The sequence below is a fragment of the Falco punctatus genome (genome assembly GCF_963210335.1).
Source record: "Falco punctatus genome assembly, chromosome: 7".
Taxonomy (NCBI): Eukaryota; Metazoa; Chordata; class Aves; order Falconiformes; family Falconidae; genus Falco; species Falco punctatus.
In genome coordinates this window covers 72,714,729-72,732,149 of record NC_137587.1, presented here as the reverse complement: position 1 = coordinate 72,732,149, position 17,421 = coordinate 72,714,729, and the positions used below count along the sequence as shown (strand labels likewise).

Genomic DNA, 17,421 nt, shown 5'->3' with positions numbered 1-17,421 from the left:
TCTCCTCCAAAGTGCAAGTCTTACTGCTTTTTGTTCTCTGCCTATTTAAATGACATCTAATATTGAAGTCTGTCGTTAGACTTTCCATCTAGGGTGTTTTATGTTGAAACTTGAAGCTTTATGTACAGTCACAGATCTTCAATATAGGATAGAACTTTTTTCAGTCACACTGATTATAACCAATTTTTTTTTCCCTGTTTTAGGAACCAATAAAATCACGTGCACCACAGCTTCATTTAGAATACAGGTTTTATAAACAACTTGGAAGTGTAGGTAAGTAAACCTGCCTTAAGCTTATAGAAAGTTTGTGGTTTCTTTATTAAATCAAACATCACCATCGTATTTGTTGTGTAACTCTCACTTGAACTTACTGATCTAGGCAAATTCTTTTAGCCTTGTGCAAGTTTTGGAAGACTTTTGGTCAGAATAACATCATTGTGATGCTGGGTAGTTATGTGGACCTAGAAACTCGAGTTAGTGAGGATTGACTGATGCAGCAAATACCTACATGAGTGTATTAGTAAAACATAGGAACTGTTGATGAATGGAAAGTGATTTGTGTATAGAATGACAGGCTTTGAAAAGGTGACATGAAGTCTTAACAATCTAGGAAATTGTGTAAGAAGCATAGAGCTTTTCCAGTGAAAACAGTATTTCAGATTTTTATTGTATTTACTAAATCATAAGAGTGTCCAAAAGCCTATGAGCTCAGTATCCTCTGCGCAACTGTAGTCTGCAGCAAATACGAGAAGAAAATAACAGGGTAAGACAAAGGTGAGGGTTGGGGCGTTGGGGTTGTTTGTTTTTCTGGCAAGCTCTCTGATTTCCCTAATACAGGGCTTGAGATTGTGTCTAATAGTGTTTGGATTTTTTCTTCCCTTAATTTATGATTCCTTTTAAACCAAACCTATATGGACTTTCAGCATGTGCTGTTTCCCATGGCAAGGATTTCCACAGCCTTGACTACCCACTGCGCAAGGAAGTGTCTCTGAAGCAAAGACCTTCTCTGCTCCTTCTGTGCCTTGATCATGTAGTGACCTTGGGCTTTGGCAAGTTTCCTACGTTACTGTAATTTTTTTACACTTTATTCTGATTTTACTTTTCTAGTTTTCCCTGGATGGACCTAGCTTCTACTGGCAGAGGTTGCACTTGTATTACCAAAATGCTAAGTTGAACAGAAAGAAAGATGTATCTGCTCTGAGCTCATAATATGTGGGGCCTGAGCAGTTGTCTTGCATTTTTCCTTTCTGCTTGTTCCAATTAATTTTTCTAATCAGTTTCCTTCATTTTGTGTAGCACATCCTCTGGAGATTGGGTGCTATTGCACTTTACGCTTTGTGGCTTCTTTGCTCCTTACAGGATGCAGAATCTGGGATGTGGGAACCAAGTTGTCACTATTGGAAACACTAAAATTTGTTGCTGTTTTTAAACAGGACTTGTCTACTGAAATAAGGTGCTCTTTTCTATGTATTTTGTGTTCTGGTGGTAGTGTCTGGTACTGTGCACAAAGCTCCTGATAGGTTAATGTCATCACTTCATTCCAGTTACCTGTGCTTTTGACACTTAGGGCATTTCTGCTGAAGCCTATATACTAAATAAATCAAATGCCGGTTCACAGAATAAGTGATACACTTAATTGTGCTCTTCACTTCCTACTTGAGTCTTGTTGATGCTTGCCATCTCTGTGATACTCTGGCAACATATATCTCATGACACATGGATGGACCCCAATCTGCTTTTTCTGCACCTGTTGGCTTTCTACCACTCTTTAAAGATGTTATTGAGGAATTTCAAAACTGATCAGATGTTGGGGGCTTGGCTTTATTTTGCTTAGATTAAGTATTTTTATTGGGTTTTCTCCTGTTCCTAATGAATCTAAATTTTCCATCCTGCAACACATCCACACAGGGAATTTCTGCCCTATCTGACACTGTGCACACTTCTGTGTGCTGCCATCAGACCTGGAGATCTTATATTCAGGATCTCTCTTCCCTTCATTCTGGAAGCAGGGGGGGTGGGCTGACTCAAGCCTTTTTGCCAGTATTTGTCAAGAGACTATTGAGAAGCCTCATGAACAACATGAGTTGCTTCTATCTCTGTGTGGTCCCACGGGCATCACAAACCCAGCTCTGATAATCTGTTGAATGCCATTAGAAGCTCTTGTGCTACGGTTTTGCTAAAGCAACTGGAGATAGGCCAGGAGCTTGGATGGAGGATGTGAGCCACATCTCTGGTCTCTCCATGAAACTTGGAAGCTGAACAAAATAAATTTTGGTAGAGTCAGACTGCCAGGACCAGGGAGCCTTAGCTTTGTGTCTGCACACCACACTGAGAATTAGGGGAAGGCTGTCTGTCTGTAAAAACAGACTGGTGCTAACTATGTGCCAACCCTGGGGAAATAGATGGGTCTGTTCTCAGTGATGACATTAATGCCAGGCTCCCCTGAATGGTCTTTGCTTAAAAACTTCAACGACTCAAACAGCCAGCCTTGAACTTCCGGTAAGCACAACTGGTTACTTGGCATCATCATAGACTTGCCAAATGAAGACTAAAAGTGTCCAGACCCATGGTGTGTATGACTCAGAGGAGAACAACAGTAGCGTTACATGTGATATACTGTTCAATAAATTAGCCAATTAATCTTGCCAAATAACATGGCTGACTGCAAACCTCCCACAGTTAGCCTAAAAAGTAAGACTAGTAAAAGTATTGCTACAACGCTACAGTAGCAGCGTGTCCTTTTGTTAGTGCAACAGCTGCATTCAACTGCATGTACAACCAGATGGTCTCGGTGAGCAGCATCTCTGAGAAGTCAAAATTGTCATCACCTGCAGCATTTGTAGAAAAAAATGGTGGTTTTTTCCTAATGAGAAGAATTTTTTTAATAGTGATTTCCTTTTTTCTGGGTGTTCAGAATAAACATTTTAAAAATATGTTACTTTTGGATACTAATCATAGGAAGACTTGGTTTGGAATGGACCACCCTACTTGGCCATGAATCAAGTAGGAACCTTCTTGTAGGATAGCTTTGTGTGTGTCAAGAAAGATATTTCATCTCTACTATGTGACTGGATGGGTCCCCATGAAGTTGGGACTAGCCCAGAGGCAAGTGTTTTGTGGCAGTCGGCATTCCAAGAGAAAGGTCTTGGATGTTGAGAACTGCAGAAAAGTTCACTGTGACTTGCTTGCAATGTGCCAGATTAAAAAGTGCAACCTACGCAGTCAGCAGCTTAAAGATTTTGTGCATCAAAACCCCTGCAGAAGCCCAACCAGTGTTGTTAAGGAGACATGAAGTGCTCGATCACACTGGTAGGACAAGTGTTACTTTTGGAGAGAAATTTGCAACTAGCTTTGTAATGCTGACTTGGGAGTCCGGTTCTGCTGGATATTGCATAAAATACTTTTGGGGGGCTTTTGCCCCAGAATTTTAGAACAATTCTACAGTTCAGTGCCTGAAGGACTTATGTTGGTATCGGTTACCTGCTTTGCTTGTTGCCATCATCAAAGACTAGCAAAGTTAGTCTTTATTTTTTTTAAGCTATTCAGTCTAGTTTTGCATTTTCCTTAGTGTAGTTAAACAGTACCAAGTAGCCCAATAATTCAGGATGCTGTCAGAAGTTAATTCCTGGGATGAACATCCATGTGAGATGTTTCTGTGTGAACAGAGCACAGTTGTGTGATAGCTGCCTCGTCCTTTCACAGCTACTCCGTGGCTCCCTGTGCCACGTGCTCCATCAGCATTGATGCTTGAAGACTCTGACAAGGCACCGAAGTTGCATTTGTTACCTCCCATCAGCACCAGCTTCTTCATCTGCCGCATGACTCGGATGAAGGTCACTAGTCAGCTTGGATTAGCTGAGGAGAAGAGTGGATTTCTTGTGTCTTATGCTTCTTGAAGACTTTTCACACAAGATTAAAATATACTGGAGCAGTGAAGCGCTTGGTAAAGGGGTCTGAGCTGTATGAATGTAGCTCTTTGTGGTGCTTCTCAGAATAGCTCAGTCCTGGTGGATATATCAAATGTACTCTGAAGTAGCTAACAGAGGTAGTTCTGGGTCAGAAGTAACCAACTGACAAGACATCTCCGATGTGCTTCTGCAAGTTATCAATACCATCTCTGATGTTTCAGTGCCCCCCTGTAGTAAGAGAAACTACTAGCTGCCCTAGAATTTACTACCTTGCCCCTCAAAAATGTTTGTTTGTAGAAATGGGGTTTCATGATTCTTCCTTGAACTTCTCTACCCCTCAAAATAAGAAGCTAGGGCTTGCTGCACAGTGACAGTCTGCTGGTTTCTTCTGTCTCACTGTAGAATTGAATATTTAATAACCTAAAACAGCGTATGACTGCTTTACCTAAGTGTAGGCAGTAGAAACTAAAAAAAACCCAGACCACAGGCATGGAGTCAAAGACCCGATGGTCAGTCCATAGAGTGTCTCAGGAAAGGACGAGAATTCCTTTAGGTTTTAGGTAGTCTGGGATACGATCCGTTTGCTAACCAAGATAATTGGAGTAGTTTTAACAACCTCTGTGCAAACTAGTTGTGTTACTCTGTCATCAATCCTGTAAGATGCCAGTGTCATACTCAACTGTTTCGTAGTTGCTCTCTGTTGTAAAATCCATGTAAGCATGCACAAACATGCTGGCATAGAAGATTCGTTCTGGCCTGGGCTATCCTCAGGATCTCGCTTTACTGGTGGTGGCACGGTTACTCCTGAATTATTTCTTGCTGGAAAGTTCCTGCCTGTGTATGAGCATGAGTAGCACAGCTGTCCACAAGAAGTCCAATTGTGATGAGTGTTCCCAAAATCAGGCTCTTGCTCTAGGACCATCTTTGAGGACTGGCCATTCCAGATGTTCCTCTCCTCCCCAAGGCTGGTTCCTCAGCAGCTGGGCTTCCCCTTGCTGTGAGGCTTTGTACAGCTGCTTAAATCTGCTGTTCCCGTACCTTGGGGACTAAAGGAGTTCCCGCTCCAATTTGACTGGATGCTTTTACATCTCCTAGGGCTGACAGAAGTAGTTCCAGTCTCCAGCATTTTCTAGTGTTGGATCAGTCACTTGAGCATGTCATTTGCCACCTGTACTTGAAGTTTGTGGAGTAAAGGCTTGGCTTCTTACCATTCATAAAAAATCTTGAATAATCAGGCCCTACAGCTTGCAGGATAATGAGTAGAGGAGCTCCATCCCCACTGCTGGCTGATGTTTGAGTGTCTGGTTTCCCTTAAGTGTTGGGGTGGGAAAGCTGGTGTTAGCAGAGCAAAACTGAATTACTTTGACTGTGGTCAAACAGAGCCAGCCTAGCTCCTGAGATGGTTGTGTTTCCTGGGCATTGTACCAAAAGGCAAAGCTTTTGTTGTGCTTGAACCTCCTGCTGCTCACCCAGCAGCATCCCAGGACCCTCCTACTTAGTTTAGGGTGAATAAAGTGGTTCGTGCAGCTTGCAGGAGGCCTACCAGGCCTGTTGGGCCACCTTCAGCAGCGGGGTCCTGCTGGTGGCACACAGAGGCCTTGGCAATTGTCTGTGTCTTTTGGGCTTATTTGACCTACCTGGTTTGAGGACCTTCAAAGGAATGGTCTTTTTGTTTTAAGGCTGGTTCCAGATTCTCATCTTTCCTTCAAGTTAAACTCTCCAACAGACTTCACAGGGGAAACATCTCTTCCAAAGTTTTTATTGGAAGTTCATCTTTTTATCAGCAAGCAGTGCCCATGTTTCCCAGTCTCTGTTCCCGACTCTTCAGCAGCCTTTGGCTTGAGCTGCTCTTTCTCGTGCGCAATGTGGACATGGCCATGCTTCTGTCTCTGCCCATCCCATCACTTGGATTTTTGGCTGCAGTCTGCCACAGCTCCTACGCATCCTTTTGCATACCCTGGTATTTCCAGCCAGCTTGTTTGAGTTGCGCATGGAGATACCGGCCTCTCCTGTTGACTAACTGCTCTGATCAGGATCTGGGCTGTCAGTGGAGGTTGTATGCAGTGCTGCTCAAGCCTGTAGTGTGTGAAAGGTGGATCCCACTGCTCTCAGCTCTAGTAGAAAACACTTTAAATGGGTTTTAAATTTGTGAAGCTTTTTAAACTTAAAACACTGCTGTGTTTCCTGTGGTAGGAACCTCGGTACCCTTACTCAGTGCCATAAGCACATCTCTTGGCTGCTAAGTGTTTAACATCTCTTTGCCAAAGGGAAGCTGAAGGCGCTGTTCGTGAACAGTTGTAGAAAGCTGTTGTGTTCCAGGGAAGAGAAGCGTGACAAAGCTGTCTGCACGCCAAGGCACTGGGCTGCCCTGTCTGCTGGACATGGCAGCAGAGCCCACAGAGCCACTCTGCATCGCTTCATGAGGTGCAGGAGGGTGGCTGGATGCTGCAGGCACCTGTCTGTGCAGCCATAAAGCTAATGGCTCCCCTCATCCAGCTGCTATCGTATCCAACAGAGCTCACGTATCTGTGTCTGCAGAGCCTCCCAATGGAAATGGAAGCCAAATGCTGAGACTTTAAGACAAGCTTTGACCGAAAGCTGCTTTTTTTTTTTTTTTTTTCCCTCTAGCTGTGCTGGTTGGAGGGGGGAAAAAAGACTTACCTCTTTCTATAAGCCTTGCTTTGCTGAGAAGTTGAGACAAACATGTCTGCTGTGTTGATATATGCTTGCAAAGCTTTAACAGTTTTTCTTTTCCCCCGGAGTATGTTTGTCCCCTGAATAAGCCTTTTCTCAAGGACAGGGAGCCCACTGCTGCGTGACCATTAGTGCATCACTGTGAGCCCAGATCCTCTTCGGATGGTGACTATGGCTGAAAAACATTTCCATGCAAACAGGAAACTGGTCTTTAATCTTGTGCTATCACACAAATAAATAATTTGCTGTGGTCTTGCGACATACTGACCTTCCAGCAGTGACCAGTAGATGTACAGGAATTGTTTTGGTTTGTTACTACATTTCAAAGCGTCACTGGCATCTTTCCTCTGTGACTGTTACTGCTATACCTAATGCCTTCCCTGTAAGCTTTGCGTTTGGAAGGTAAAATAGAGTAATGCTTATTTTCAGGTTTCTTTTGGCTGCACTGAGGTGATGATTGAGTTTCCGTATAGTGACAGCTTCTGCCTGTGCACATAGTGTGAAGAAGTCATGCATTTTTGATTCAGTAGTAGTTTATTTTTATATCAGCTGGCAGATGAGTCACACCTTTCCCCACTCCTTTGCAGTCCCACCTTGGCACATGTGATTCATAGCAGTCTGGTGTCAACATGCGTTGAGTTTCATCCACTAGCTGTGTAGCCATTGCTCATCCCCAAGACTGGTAGGTGATGTTGGCAAGTAGATGTCAGATGTAATGAGCCTCTACGGTGTTGTGGTGGAAAGCAGGAGTCTAATATGTTGGAGAATCCCAGGAAACCAACAAGTTCTCTGCTGTCCCCAGCCCACGCAACAGATGAGTCACAGCGTACGAGCAGAATATACTGAGTCAAGGAGGGTACATCGTTACATATAGAATATCTACGGATTCTGTGGTTTTGTTTTAATTCCTGCTCTGTAAACAAGTTCACCTCTAACGAAGTATGGAATCTGTGTGTTTACTTTTGGACCTCCTTCTGTTGCACAACTTGCTAGAGCAAAGCAGTCTGTTTACTTGTCAGGAAGTAGGACCAAGGAAAATGAAGGTGGTATAAATAACTGAGCCTTTACATAGACTATTCAATATTTGCATATATTTTTCAGCGTAGCTGGGCTGTCTGCTTCTCCATACTGCATATTAAGTTAGCTTTTCAGAGTTGCCTGCGTCGAGCATGTTTTTCTCATTCAGTGTTGCTCTTGCTTTACTCATGACCTGCTGCATGCTTTGTATGTACCAGTGACCTTTATAAAGAAATTCTTTCCATGCTGGTTGCATAATGTTGTCCTTCACACAGCAATTAGGTAGGGGTCATTTTGGTAAGACTTGTTACATGGATGGATGTAAACAAGTCACCATGGTGGAGTGTGCTGCCAATACCAGCTATTTCAGGGGGAACTCGCTGTGGGCAACGCTTTGCCCCAAGCGAGCAGGAGTAACTTGAGGCCACTTAAGTGAGTGTTAATGCAAGATGTCTACACCCCTGTTTAATTAAGGAGTGCGAACATAGGCATTAGCCATTGCTGTGGTTGCTTTAATCTTCAGAAATCCCACTCATATTTGCCACCTTGATGAAAAAGCTGCCATGGCTGGGAGTTGAGCCAGCACAAAACCCCACGGCAAGGTGCTGGTTTGGGGCAGGAGAGAGCTGCTGGGTAGGGATTGCCCCTCTGCTCCCCAACGTGGGTTTGTGGGGGCATGGAGCAACACGTGGCCATCGCCTGAAGTACATTTGTGTCCTGTTTCGTTGTATGAAAAGGTTTGTTCGTAGCTGTCATGCTACAACACTCTGGGTGAGCACTGCAGCCTCCTTGTTAGAAATATTTGGAAATATTTTAGAATGTCAGTGTTCAGTTACTACAAGTATTTAATAAGTGACTTATCTGTGCACAATGATACAAAACTGGTATACTTTGTGCACAAAGTGACTTGTGCCTTTGGGTCACATCTCATGTTTAATCATTTCCCTACTTCAGATACCTGTGATAGGCCCTAGCGCTTGTTTTAAGCTGTTGGGTTAATTTTCTAACAGTGAGGAAAAACTCCCTTCGTTCTCAAAACTTGCAAAGAAGTGTGCCACGGGCAATAGGTTTGAGATGTCTCAGCAAGGAGACGTGGTTTCATTCATCTGAAACTGGCCTTTTCAAACAAAAAGTGCAACATGTGGAGGTCCCTCACACTTAGCAGCACCGTTAATGAAGCTGATGATCACCATTCTTTCTAAAGTCAGGGCAGTCCAATGAACTTTTGAACTGGAGGGATCTCTGACTTCAGAGCTTTTGAATTGCAAAATAAAATGTAGTGGATTACTGTAACACACCCAGTTAAAGCCTGTCTGCATTCAGGGCTGGCTTGCTGTTGATCTCTGAAGAATATTTTGCTATCTAAAAATACTTATGTTTTGGGTTGGTTTTTTAATGTGGCAGTTCCCTTCTTAGGAAGGGCTTCCTGAATGTGCACATTTCAGATCTCCTTTAACATCAGAAGTTTTGACTTCCTTAGGCTAAATTTAGGCTTTGTCAATTGGAAGCTATCAGATGCTTTTAAAGCAAGGCCATTAATATTTGAATATGAGTTTAGGGCAGTTTCCTTTTTAATATTTTGAACAGTCCTTGTGCATCTCCTACTCTTCCGGTATTCATTGCAGTAATCACAAATCAAACCCAGCGACAGGGCAGTGTGCAGAGGGGAGCAGCAGAGTGCTGGGAAGCTGAAAATGCCTTTCCTGCAGACACTTTTCCTTGTAGGCTGACATGCCCTGCAATGGTGGTCATAAATCTGTAGCTGTTGGACTCATCTGAGTCATCCCAGATGCCTCGTTCGGTTCTTCTGACAGACAGCAGTGTCTGCTAAGCATGGGTTGGTGTGCTGCTGGCCCAACTGCTGCAAGAGTCCGGCTGGAGGGATGGGGGGGGGGGGGGGGGGGGGGGGGCGCGGGGCGGGCATTTATTCATCAAGGTCTCTGTTCTGCTTCTAGTGCTTTCTAGCCAACCCTGAGCTGACATCTCTTGTGCTTGCTAGCAGCCCAGGTTTTGCTTGGGACTTTGAGTGCCTCCGCTATTTGAGCGAGGAGATGAAAATACTCAGTGTTTGAAGGTAAACTTAGGAATATATATTTACATTGAATGGTAAACCCAGTTAGCAATTAGAGCCCCCATGATTAATAAGGATGTAGCAACCAGTTAGCCTCAGTGTTCTGCTTTCATTGTTTACCCCTTTCCTACCTAGCCCTTGTATGAAAACTTTTCAAGCTGTCGGGATGCTGCACTTAGCTCTAGACCTCAATTAATTTCTATAAAAGTCAATTCATTTTCTGGAGGGCTGGACATCAGGTGTTGAGTACTGCCTCGATTCAAACCAAGCTGATTCCCTTTTGGAAGATGAGTGCCTGTTTTAGTGGGATCCCTTTCATATGTTTGTGCTTCCCAAGCACAGAAGCATCCTGTGGATGCTGAAGGTTTTTAAGGTGCTCTTCACATTAAAGAGGAAAACATTTGAGTTGTGCCAGAGAGGTTTGACGCAAGTTCTGGTACGTAGGGCTGCCCACCTCCCACAGTGGCTATTAAATGGGTTTGGAGTTTGCATTTCTGAGCCGTGCCCTGCCTGCTATTCAAAAACTTCCTTCCATTTCAGACATAAGCCACAGACTCTGCTTCTGAATCTATCATGGATCCAGGTATGCCAGAGGAACTTCCCAACAAGCTCTGCCCTGGGTGGAGACCTGCTGTTTTGTAGTAATTTTTCTGTCTGAAAGTGACAGTTTTTCTGAAGGAAACTCTGTTCCTACCTGCTTGTACTCAGCTATCTTAGGGTGAAACAGAGATGATATCTGGAGGTAGTATTTTATTTAGCTCCTGTAAATGTCTGTTTTGCAGGAAGTTCTCTTGCCATAAGAGGGAGTGGGAGGTTTTCCAACAGGCTGGAAGGACTGTGTGAGTAACACTTTCCTACTAATCTGAAAAAAACCTTTTTCCCCTCAAACACTGCAATAGTTACGGGACTGATGAATGCCAATCTCTTGACTTGTGGAGAGTTTGCATATGTTTGACACTGAGCGTCCGTCACTTATTAGTTTGATGCTATTGCGGGAGCAAATGTCTATCTCATGGCTTTTTAATCAGTCCTCCTGTTGGGTCCTGTGCTGATGCTAAACCATCTTTGATTGCAGCACAAAGTATTCCTATCAAGCAGCCCTCTCAGTAGGACCAGCATGAGTGCTGTGGGGCCAAGCTGCACCCACGGCTTTGCAAGCAGGTCTCAGCACAGCTGGGGGGTGGCACGTAGGGTTGTGCTGCCAGAAATACCACCCAGATTGTCCCACCATGGTCTGGCATGCAGAAGCTGGCCAGCTTCAGCTGTCTGAGCATGGTCGAGCATCATCTTACTCCTGAGCACCCAAAGCAGAGGCTGCGTGTCTGATAATGTCGTCTGCTTTATCTGGCTAAATAGGACTGGTCTGATCTGTCGTCCAAGACCCAAACGCTGTTGGATCAACAACGAATACTGCCTGTACATGCTAGTTCTGCTTTACGTTGCTGTGCTGTCCTGGCTAGAATGACTCCTGGTTGCTGCATGGAGATGTGGTTTGCAGCTGAGCTGTCATTCAAGCTGTCAAATTCCCTCACGTTGTCACTGTGGCAGTTTCACCGTATTTTGCAGCTGGACAGCGTGCCATAAGCTTAAAGTATCACTTAACTCGCACTATAGATTTTTGGCACGTGGATGGGAAGGAAGTAAGGAGCTGGTAAAAGCTCTGCCTCCAGCCAGCAGTCTCCAATGGAGATGAGCTGATGAAGGGCAGGGGCCACCTGGGACTTGGTGTGATCAAATCAAAACGTTTCTCTGGACAGCAGAGGAGCAATTCAGCAAAAGTCTTTTATTATTGGTGCTTTCTTAGCATGTTTCATCTGCCAAGAAGTAACCTCTTCCTTGGCAGTGTGTCTGGAGTTAAATTTGTGTGCTGCTGAGCACTCTCGTGCAACCTAGAAGTTCTGTTGTTTATTTTTCTTAAAATTTCTATAGATTATACCTGTTATCTAATTGGCATGCATAACTTATTCTTAAAGTAAAAAAAAAAAAAAAAAAAAAAAAAAAAAAAAAAAAAAAAAAAAAAAAAAAAAAGCAGTCATGGAGCATACCCTTAGTCATCTCAATTCCTTTGTTACCCAGTTAAAATGAAGCAGCCAAAACCTGCTACTTAATTCCCTTTCAGCAGGTAGAGCTGACCCAACGCAGGAATTGCACGGCCAGGGGAAACTGAATAGGAAACAGTTTCTCTTTGGTATGAACCAGCAGAACCATGTTGGTTATCACAGATGTGGTCTGGCATTACACTGACCAGCAAAACTCACCTGGCGCAGCAACCTGCAGCGTATCATGCAGGAGGTCGCGTCTTTCTTGCTGGCTCCATCCTGAGGAGTCATGCTCCCAGCTGCAAAGGCTGCCAATGGTGCCTGGCTGGTTGAACAGCTTGGAGCTGATGTGCGGAGCAACGTATACCTTCTAACTGTAAGCCGAGCCTGGAGGTAGAAAAGCAGTCTGGGGAGCTGTTTCACGATGTGGCTATATTTTAATTACACAAGAGCTTTTGGGGCTCTTCAGTAGGCTGCTGTAAGCCCTCACTTAACCCTCAAGAAGTAAAAAAAAGCCTGCAGCACTGCAGCTTCTCACACCTTTCAGCAAAAACATAGGCTCCACTGAGTGCACAAAGAAAACCAGAAAGCATATCAGGAAGAGTTATGTGAAACTAAACCTTTTGATACTTTCTTCCACCCTTGTCCTTGTATCACAGGTGTGTAGGAAAAGGTAGATGATTATACTAGAACTTAAGCTAGAACTTTTTTGGGTGGTTTAAAATAACTCTTCTAAAATTACATACTGTTTTGATCCTTCTCTTAAGATGTTGCTTTACATGCCAGCTGCCATCGTCACTGAAACAAGAGGTTGTCTCAAAGGGTATTTTGATAGGAAATTTGATGGTAATGTGGATATTTGAGTGCAGTCATTTCCCTTGAGCCCTAGAAATGTGAATCCAGGCTCCCAAAACTTGCCCAAAAAGCAATTTATTGTGTTGTGCTTTGTTCTTTTGTTATGGTCAAGAATTGAAACAATTTCATTGACTGTAGTTTACTCACTACAGCTAAAAAATGCCTGTGAATGGGTTTCTGGGTAAATTTCCCAGATTTTTAAAGTCTTCCTGCAGCTTAGCCTTTCCAGCCTGGGCTGATTCTCCTCCCAATATTTTTTTTATTTTTATGAATACAAATGTGAATGTCCTGTTGGTAGCCTCTCTGAAACTGCTTCTGTCCTCGTGTATGTGAAAAGTTGTTTAATAGTCAAGCCATGATATCAGGAAACCAGCTTGTGCAACTCAAGGAAAATGAAATGCCACCTCGTTTTAATAAAAACGATCGTGAAAATTGGTTTTTTGCAACTGAAGTAAAATCAAATAATTTGGATTTTTACCAGCAGCAAGAACAAATATGTTCTTCCTTCTGTCCTTCCCGTGTCTGTTTTTCTTCTGTTCCTTTTTCCATAACTTTTTTTTTTGTAGATTCAAATACTAACAAGCTACTCAAAACACAGCAGGGATTTTATACATCTTTCATATCCAGAGATGGTGTACAAAATATGCTGGGTTTCAGAAGTAAAGCTGGAGTCTTGATGTCTGCATCGAAGCATGCAAACTCGTTAGAGGTGACAGTAACTCTTTCTACTCATGGCTTGTTCTCAGCTGTTGTGCCGTTGTGTGCTGCATGTCAGCTCTTCCCATTATAAGCTTGGCTTGCTCTGCGGTCGTCAGGGAAGAAGGTATTGATCCAACCTGTGACATTCATTCTCCCATGTTTTATTTCCAAGTACCTCTTGGGTTCAGAGAGTGTTTGAGCTGTGCCTCTTCCACATCCAAGGGCAGGGCAAGCACCTTGCTCTGCCTCTCCTACCTCTCGCCAGCGGCTCTGCGCCCTTCTTGCCTGCTGATGAGCTTAAGCAGAAAGTCCTGCCACAGGTACTCCTGCTAGGTGGTGACGCTGGAGCATTTAGCATTTGCTAGAAGGGAGATGATTCATTGCCCAACTGAAGCAGGAAAAAGATGTGAAAAGCTGGCAGCAGAGAGCCAAGTGTCTGGCAGCAGTTGGAGCAAACGGAGCAGGAGGATGTTCGTGGGGGAGCATGAATAAGAGGAGCTCATAATGACGCTGAGAAAGGGCTGCTGAGATACCATCTGGAAGAGGGTGAGCAGTTACAGAGGAGATACCTAGAATAAATGGGCCTGAGAGCAGAGAAGGCCAGCACAACGGCCAGTCATGGTTTGAGGAGGTGGTTTACCTAGTGGCTCCTGTGACAGCCCTCTCTGCTGCTTTCCTTGCTGGGCTTTGGGCAAGGGAAAGGAGCAGCTGGGACAGGTTCTTGCTAAGCAGTGCTCTGTGTTGAGGGCCCCTTCTCCCAGAGGAGCCAAAGCCAGCGGTGATGCAGCTGCCTCTCAGGCAGCATCGCAGGGAGGTGGGCAGCAGACACTGGGATGCTGCTAGGTGCTCTGGACAGGTCCAGTTACTCTTCACTCTGTTCAGATGAGTGAGAGAAAACTAAAGGTAAATTGGTTCTCCAACCACAGTATCAAAGCTCAGGAGAGCAAGGAAATCACTCGGAAGCTTTACAGTCATAAGCCAGGCTGAAAACACTTGTAACTCCCGAGCAGGTTGGTCATCTCTGTGATCTCTTGCCAGAGTGGTGGGAAGGGAGCTGCTGCAGTGCCTGCCATCCTCTGCCTGCAGTCACCACTGAGTCACAGTGCCGCTCGAACCCCACTTCTGTGTATTGATGGTTTTGTGTGTGTTTTGGATCAGCTTACTATTTTTTGATTGTCTCTCTAATCAAATGCCAGTTCAAGGTTTTTAAAATCTTGGGAGTGGTTGGCAGGATTGTGGCAGACCCTGTGCCATTACTTATTCCACCTGTAGCACAGCTGCAGGTGCGTTGGTGCTTGAGTCAGAAGTTGTATTTTCTGCTCATTTTCCTTTGTACCTCGACTGCTGGGTGTTTTCTTAAACAAGAGAAAATATCCCCGATTGCTTAAAATCTCTGTCCTTCCCCAGACTCCTGCAGTTAACGTTGAAGGTGAAGTGCCATATTGAAAAGCTTTTGCAGTCCTGCTTTGAAATAAGACATCTCTGAAATGTATGCAATCAAATATTTGAAAGACCCTTAGGATATTTTATATATATATATATATATTTATATATATATATATACTTTATTCCAAGTAACAAGCCTATCTTAACTTTTCTGTTCTCTTTCTATATTTGAGCTGGTTATTCAAAAACCTGAACGTCAGAACAAGCCTTTTTAACTGCAGCTCATAGACGTAACCTGTTAACCAGCATACTCGGGTAGATTTAAACTCACTATCACAGGGTGTGTTTTATGAGGTTAGAAGGTAAGATCTTGGCCCAGTCCGATGCTGATAGCAAAGCTTCTGTTTCATCCAGGTTTTTATTCTGATTTGAAAATTAAGAGAAGGGTAGATCTTCATTAGTGTAATCAGCTTACATGGGTTGACTACTCTAAAGCAATTTGTTTAATTTGTTTGGAACATGTTTAGTTTTAGCTATAGATGTTCAGCTCTCACACAGTTGCTGTTTATGCTGTTTATCATGTAATTTTTTTGGTTTGTGATTTGTAAAAATCAACTTTCTGCTTTCAGTGAGAATTTTGTGACAATCTACATCCCATTCATCAGTGTTGCTTAAAGCACACAGAACTTTCTGTGCACTAATGCTGCTGTCCTGTCTCTGCATCCATTTCTACAAAGAATAGTTCTTGCTGCTCATGTAGAGTGTGGTTTTGCACTAAGCATCAGCTATTTGTTTGACGCTGGACTGCTCCCCCCTCCCTCTGTCTTTGAATATCTAATGTGGTGTTCCTCAGGAGTGTCCCCCCTTTGCAGTAGAGCTCAGCTTTGAAGGCTGCATGAAGAGAGGTTATGAAATTCTTCTGTTATTCTTCTTTAAATTGGAAACACCAGCTTCTCTTTATTTGGCCACACCACATCTAAGGGCAGTGGAAACCAGTTTCCCATGGGAGCAAAAAAACCTGGTGATTCAGAAGCCACCAGTATTGTTCAGTGTTCACAAGCTGTGGTCCTCTCATGGCGATTTGATGTACAGTGACTTGGCTTTTGCGCCTCCACTGATGCAGGTGCCACATGTAGCTTCCTGCACTTGCTGCCTCATCTCCTCTTGGGTGTATTTTGGGCTGCTCACTGTTGCACAAGGTTTATTCATAGCCTGTCATGATGCTCATATACAGAGCATCAGTACGTATTCTCTGCCGCAGCAGATGGTTTCCTCTTTCTGCACCTTCCACGTGGCGCAGATGCTGCAAAATCACATTTCCCTTGGGCATAACCTTTGATTGACGGCTCTGCCAGTCACCATCTCGTAACCAATCCTGGAAATGGCTTTGGACTGCCTTGTATGCTTCTACATCTGATGCCTGCATTAATGTGGCTTGTTGGAGTATGCTGGATGTTTGGTGAGTTACTAGGGCCATTAGTCATGCTGTAAAGTGTGTGGCAGCAAGACAGCTCTACCTGAATCAGCCAGGATGCTTGGTCTTGCAATGGAAATTTGCTGAAAGGCGTAGTTCCCTGGTGTTAATCCAGCTCAAACAAAGCACTCTCCAAGAGCAGTGGTCCTGCTGTTTATTCCTGTTACTGTTCTTGCATTCCAGCTCAAGCAAATAACAAGCTTTTTGGGGGTTGATCTGACTTACTGCTCAGCCATGTGAGCATGTGCAGGTGGTGGGATGGATGAGGGTGCAATGAGGATGGGACAGTCCCTTTTGGTGGCAGCCTGCAGGAGCAGTGAGAGTTTTAGCATCTTGGGAAACCCGAGGCCAGAGTCGTGTGGCTGCTTGGGAGTGTGGTGGAAGCAAAGTCTTGGGTTTTTGGCTTTGATGTCTGCATTTGCTCTTGTTCCAGACACGATGCTTTAATCTCCTAAGTGCTGTGCTAGGTTTTCGCTGTGCTCAGCTTGAATTTTTTCCAAGACATCGCACTGCTGAAATAGCAGAATTTGCCTGTGTATTCCAGTGCAGTGATCGGTCTATTTATTGGGGTGAGAAACTTTCCACGAGAGCAAGGGTGGAGCAGGGCCTTTTACATGTACTCAAGCCAAATCACTCAGCAGCAAGACCAAAGCTGTTAAGCAAATTCAGATGATTTTTGCTTGCAGCAGCCTCCACTGTAATAGGCTGCTTTTTCTCCAAAGGAGAACCTGCACGTGTCATGCCTATATTTTCTTTCCTTAGTGGGTTGTTCTTGTTTAATGCCATGGAACAATTCCTTGTTTAGATGCAATTTGGTACATTAATTGTGTTAAACTGATGAGGATTTGTGTTTTAAGTGTTGAGTTGTACCTCTGAATCCTCAAGATGAGACCTCTGCTCTGCCTGTGGCTTTTCATCCTGCAGTCTTTGAATTGGGAACTGCACATCTAGGACAGACTGCTTCACAGCACCATGGCTTTGTTTGACCTTTTCAGTCCTCTGCCAACACAATTGCGCACCGTTAAAAACATCAAGTTTGATAGCCCAGACAAAAGATACTTTTTCCTCAGTCAGTCTTTTTTGTTGGCAATGTCCTTCTTAAGTATTTACAGATCTACTGATGATATTTGTGGATTCCTGTGGTTCACCACGGCAATGGACTTGGTGACACCAGGACACATTGCTTGTTGCTGGAACAGAGCCAAGCTACATCATGAATTATGCAGATGGGCTGTGAGTAAATAACATTTTATACAGATTTTCCTAGGCTGACCCTTT

General features: G+C 44.0%; 1 protein-coding gene across 6 annotated transcripts in view; it reads left to right on the top strand.

Moving 5' to 3' along the window:
• The window catches only part of CSNK1G1 (casein kinase 1 gamma 1), a 115,348-nt gene that overhangs the window by 62,488 nt on the left and 35,439 nt on the right, over positions 1–17,421 (top strand). For all 6 annotated transcript variants that reach the window (XM_080397132.1, XM_080397134.1, XM_080397136.1 and 3 more), the window contains one exon: positions 204–273. In XM_080397132.1, coding sequence (XP_080253258.1) covers positions 204–273 — 70 coding nt within the window. The remainder of the gene's footprint in view (positions 1–203; positions 274–17,421) is intronic.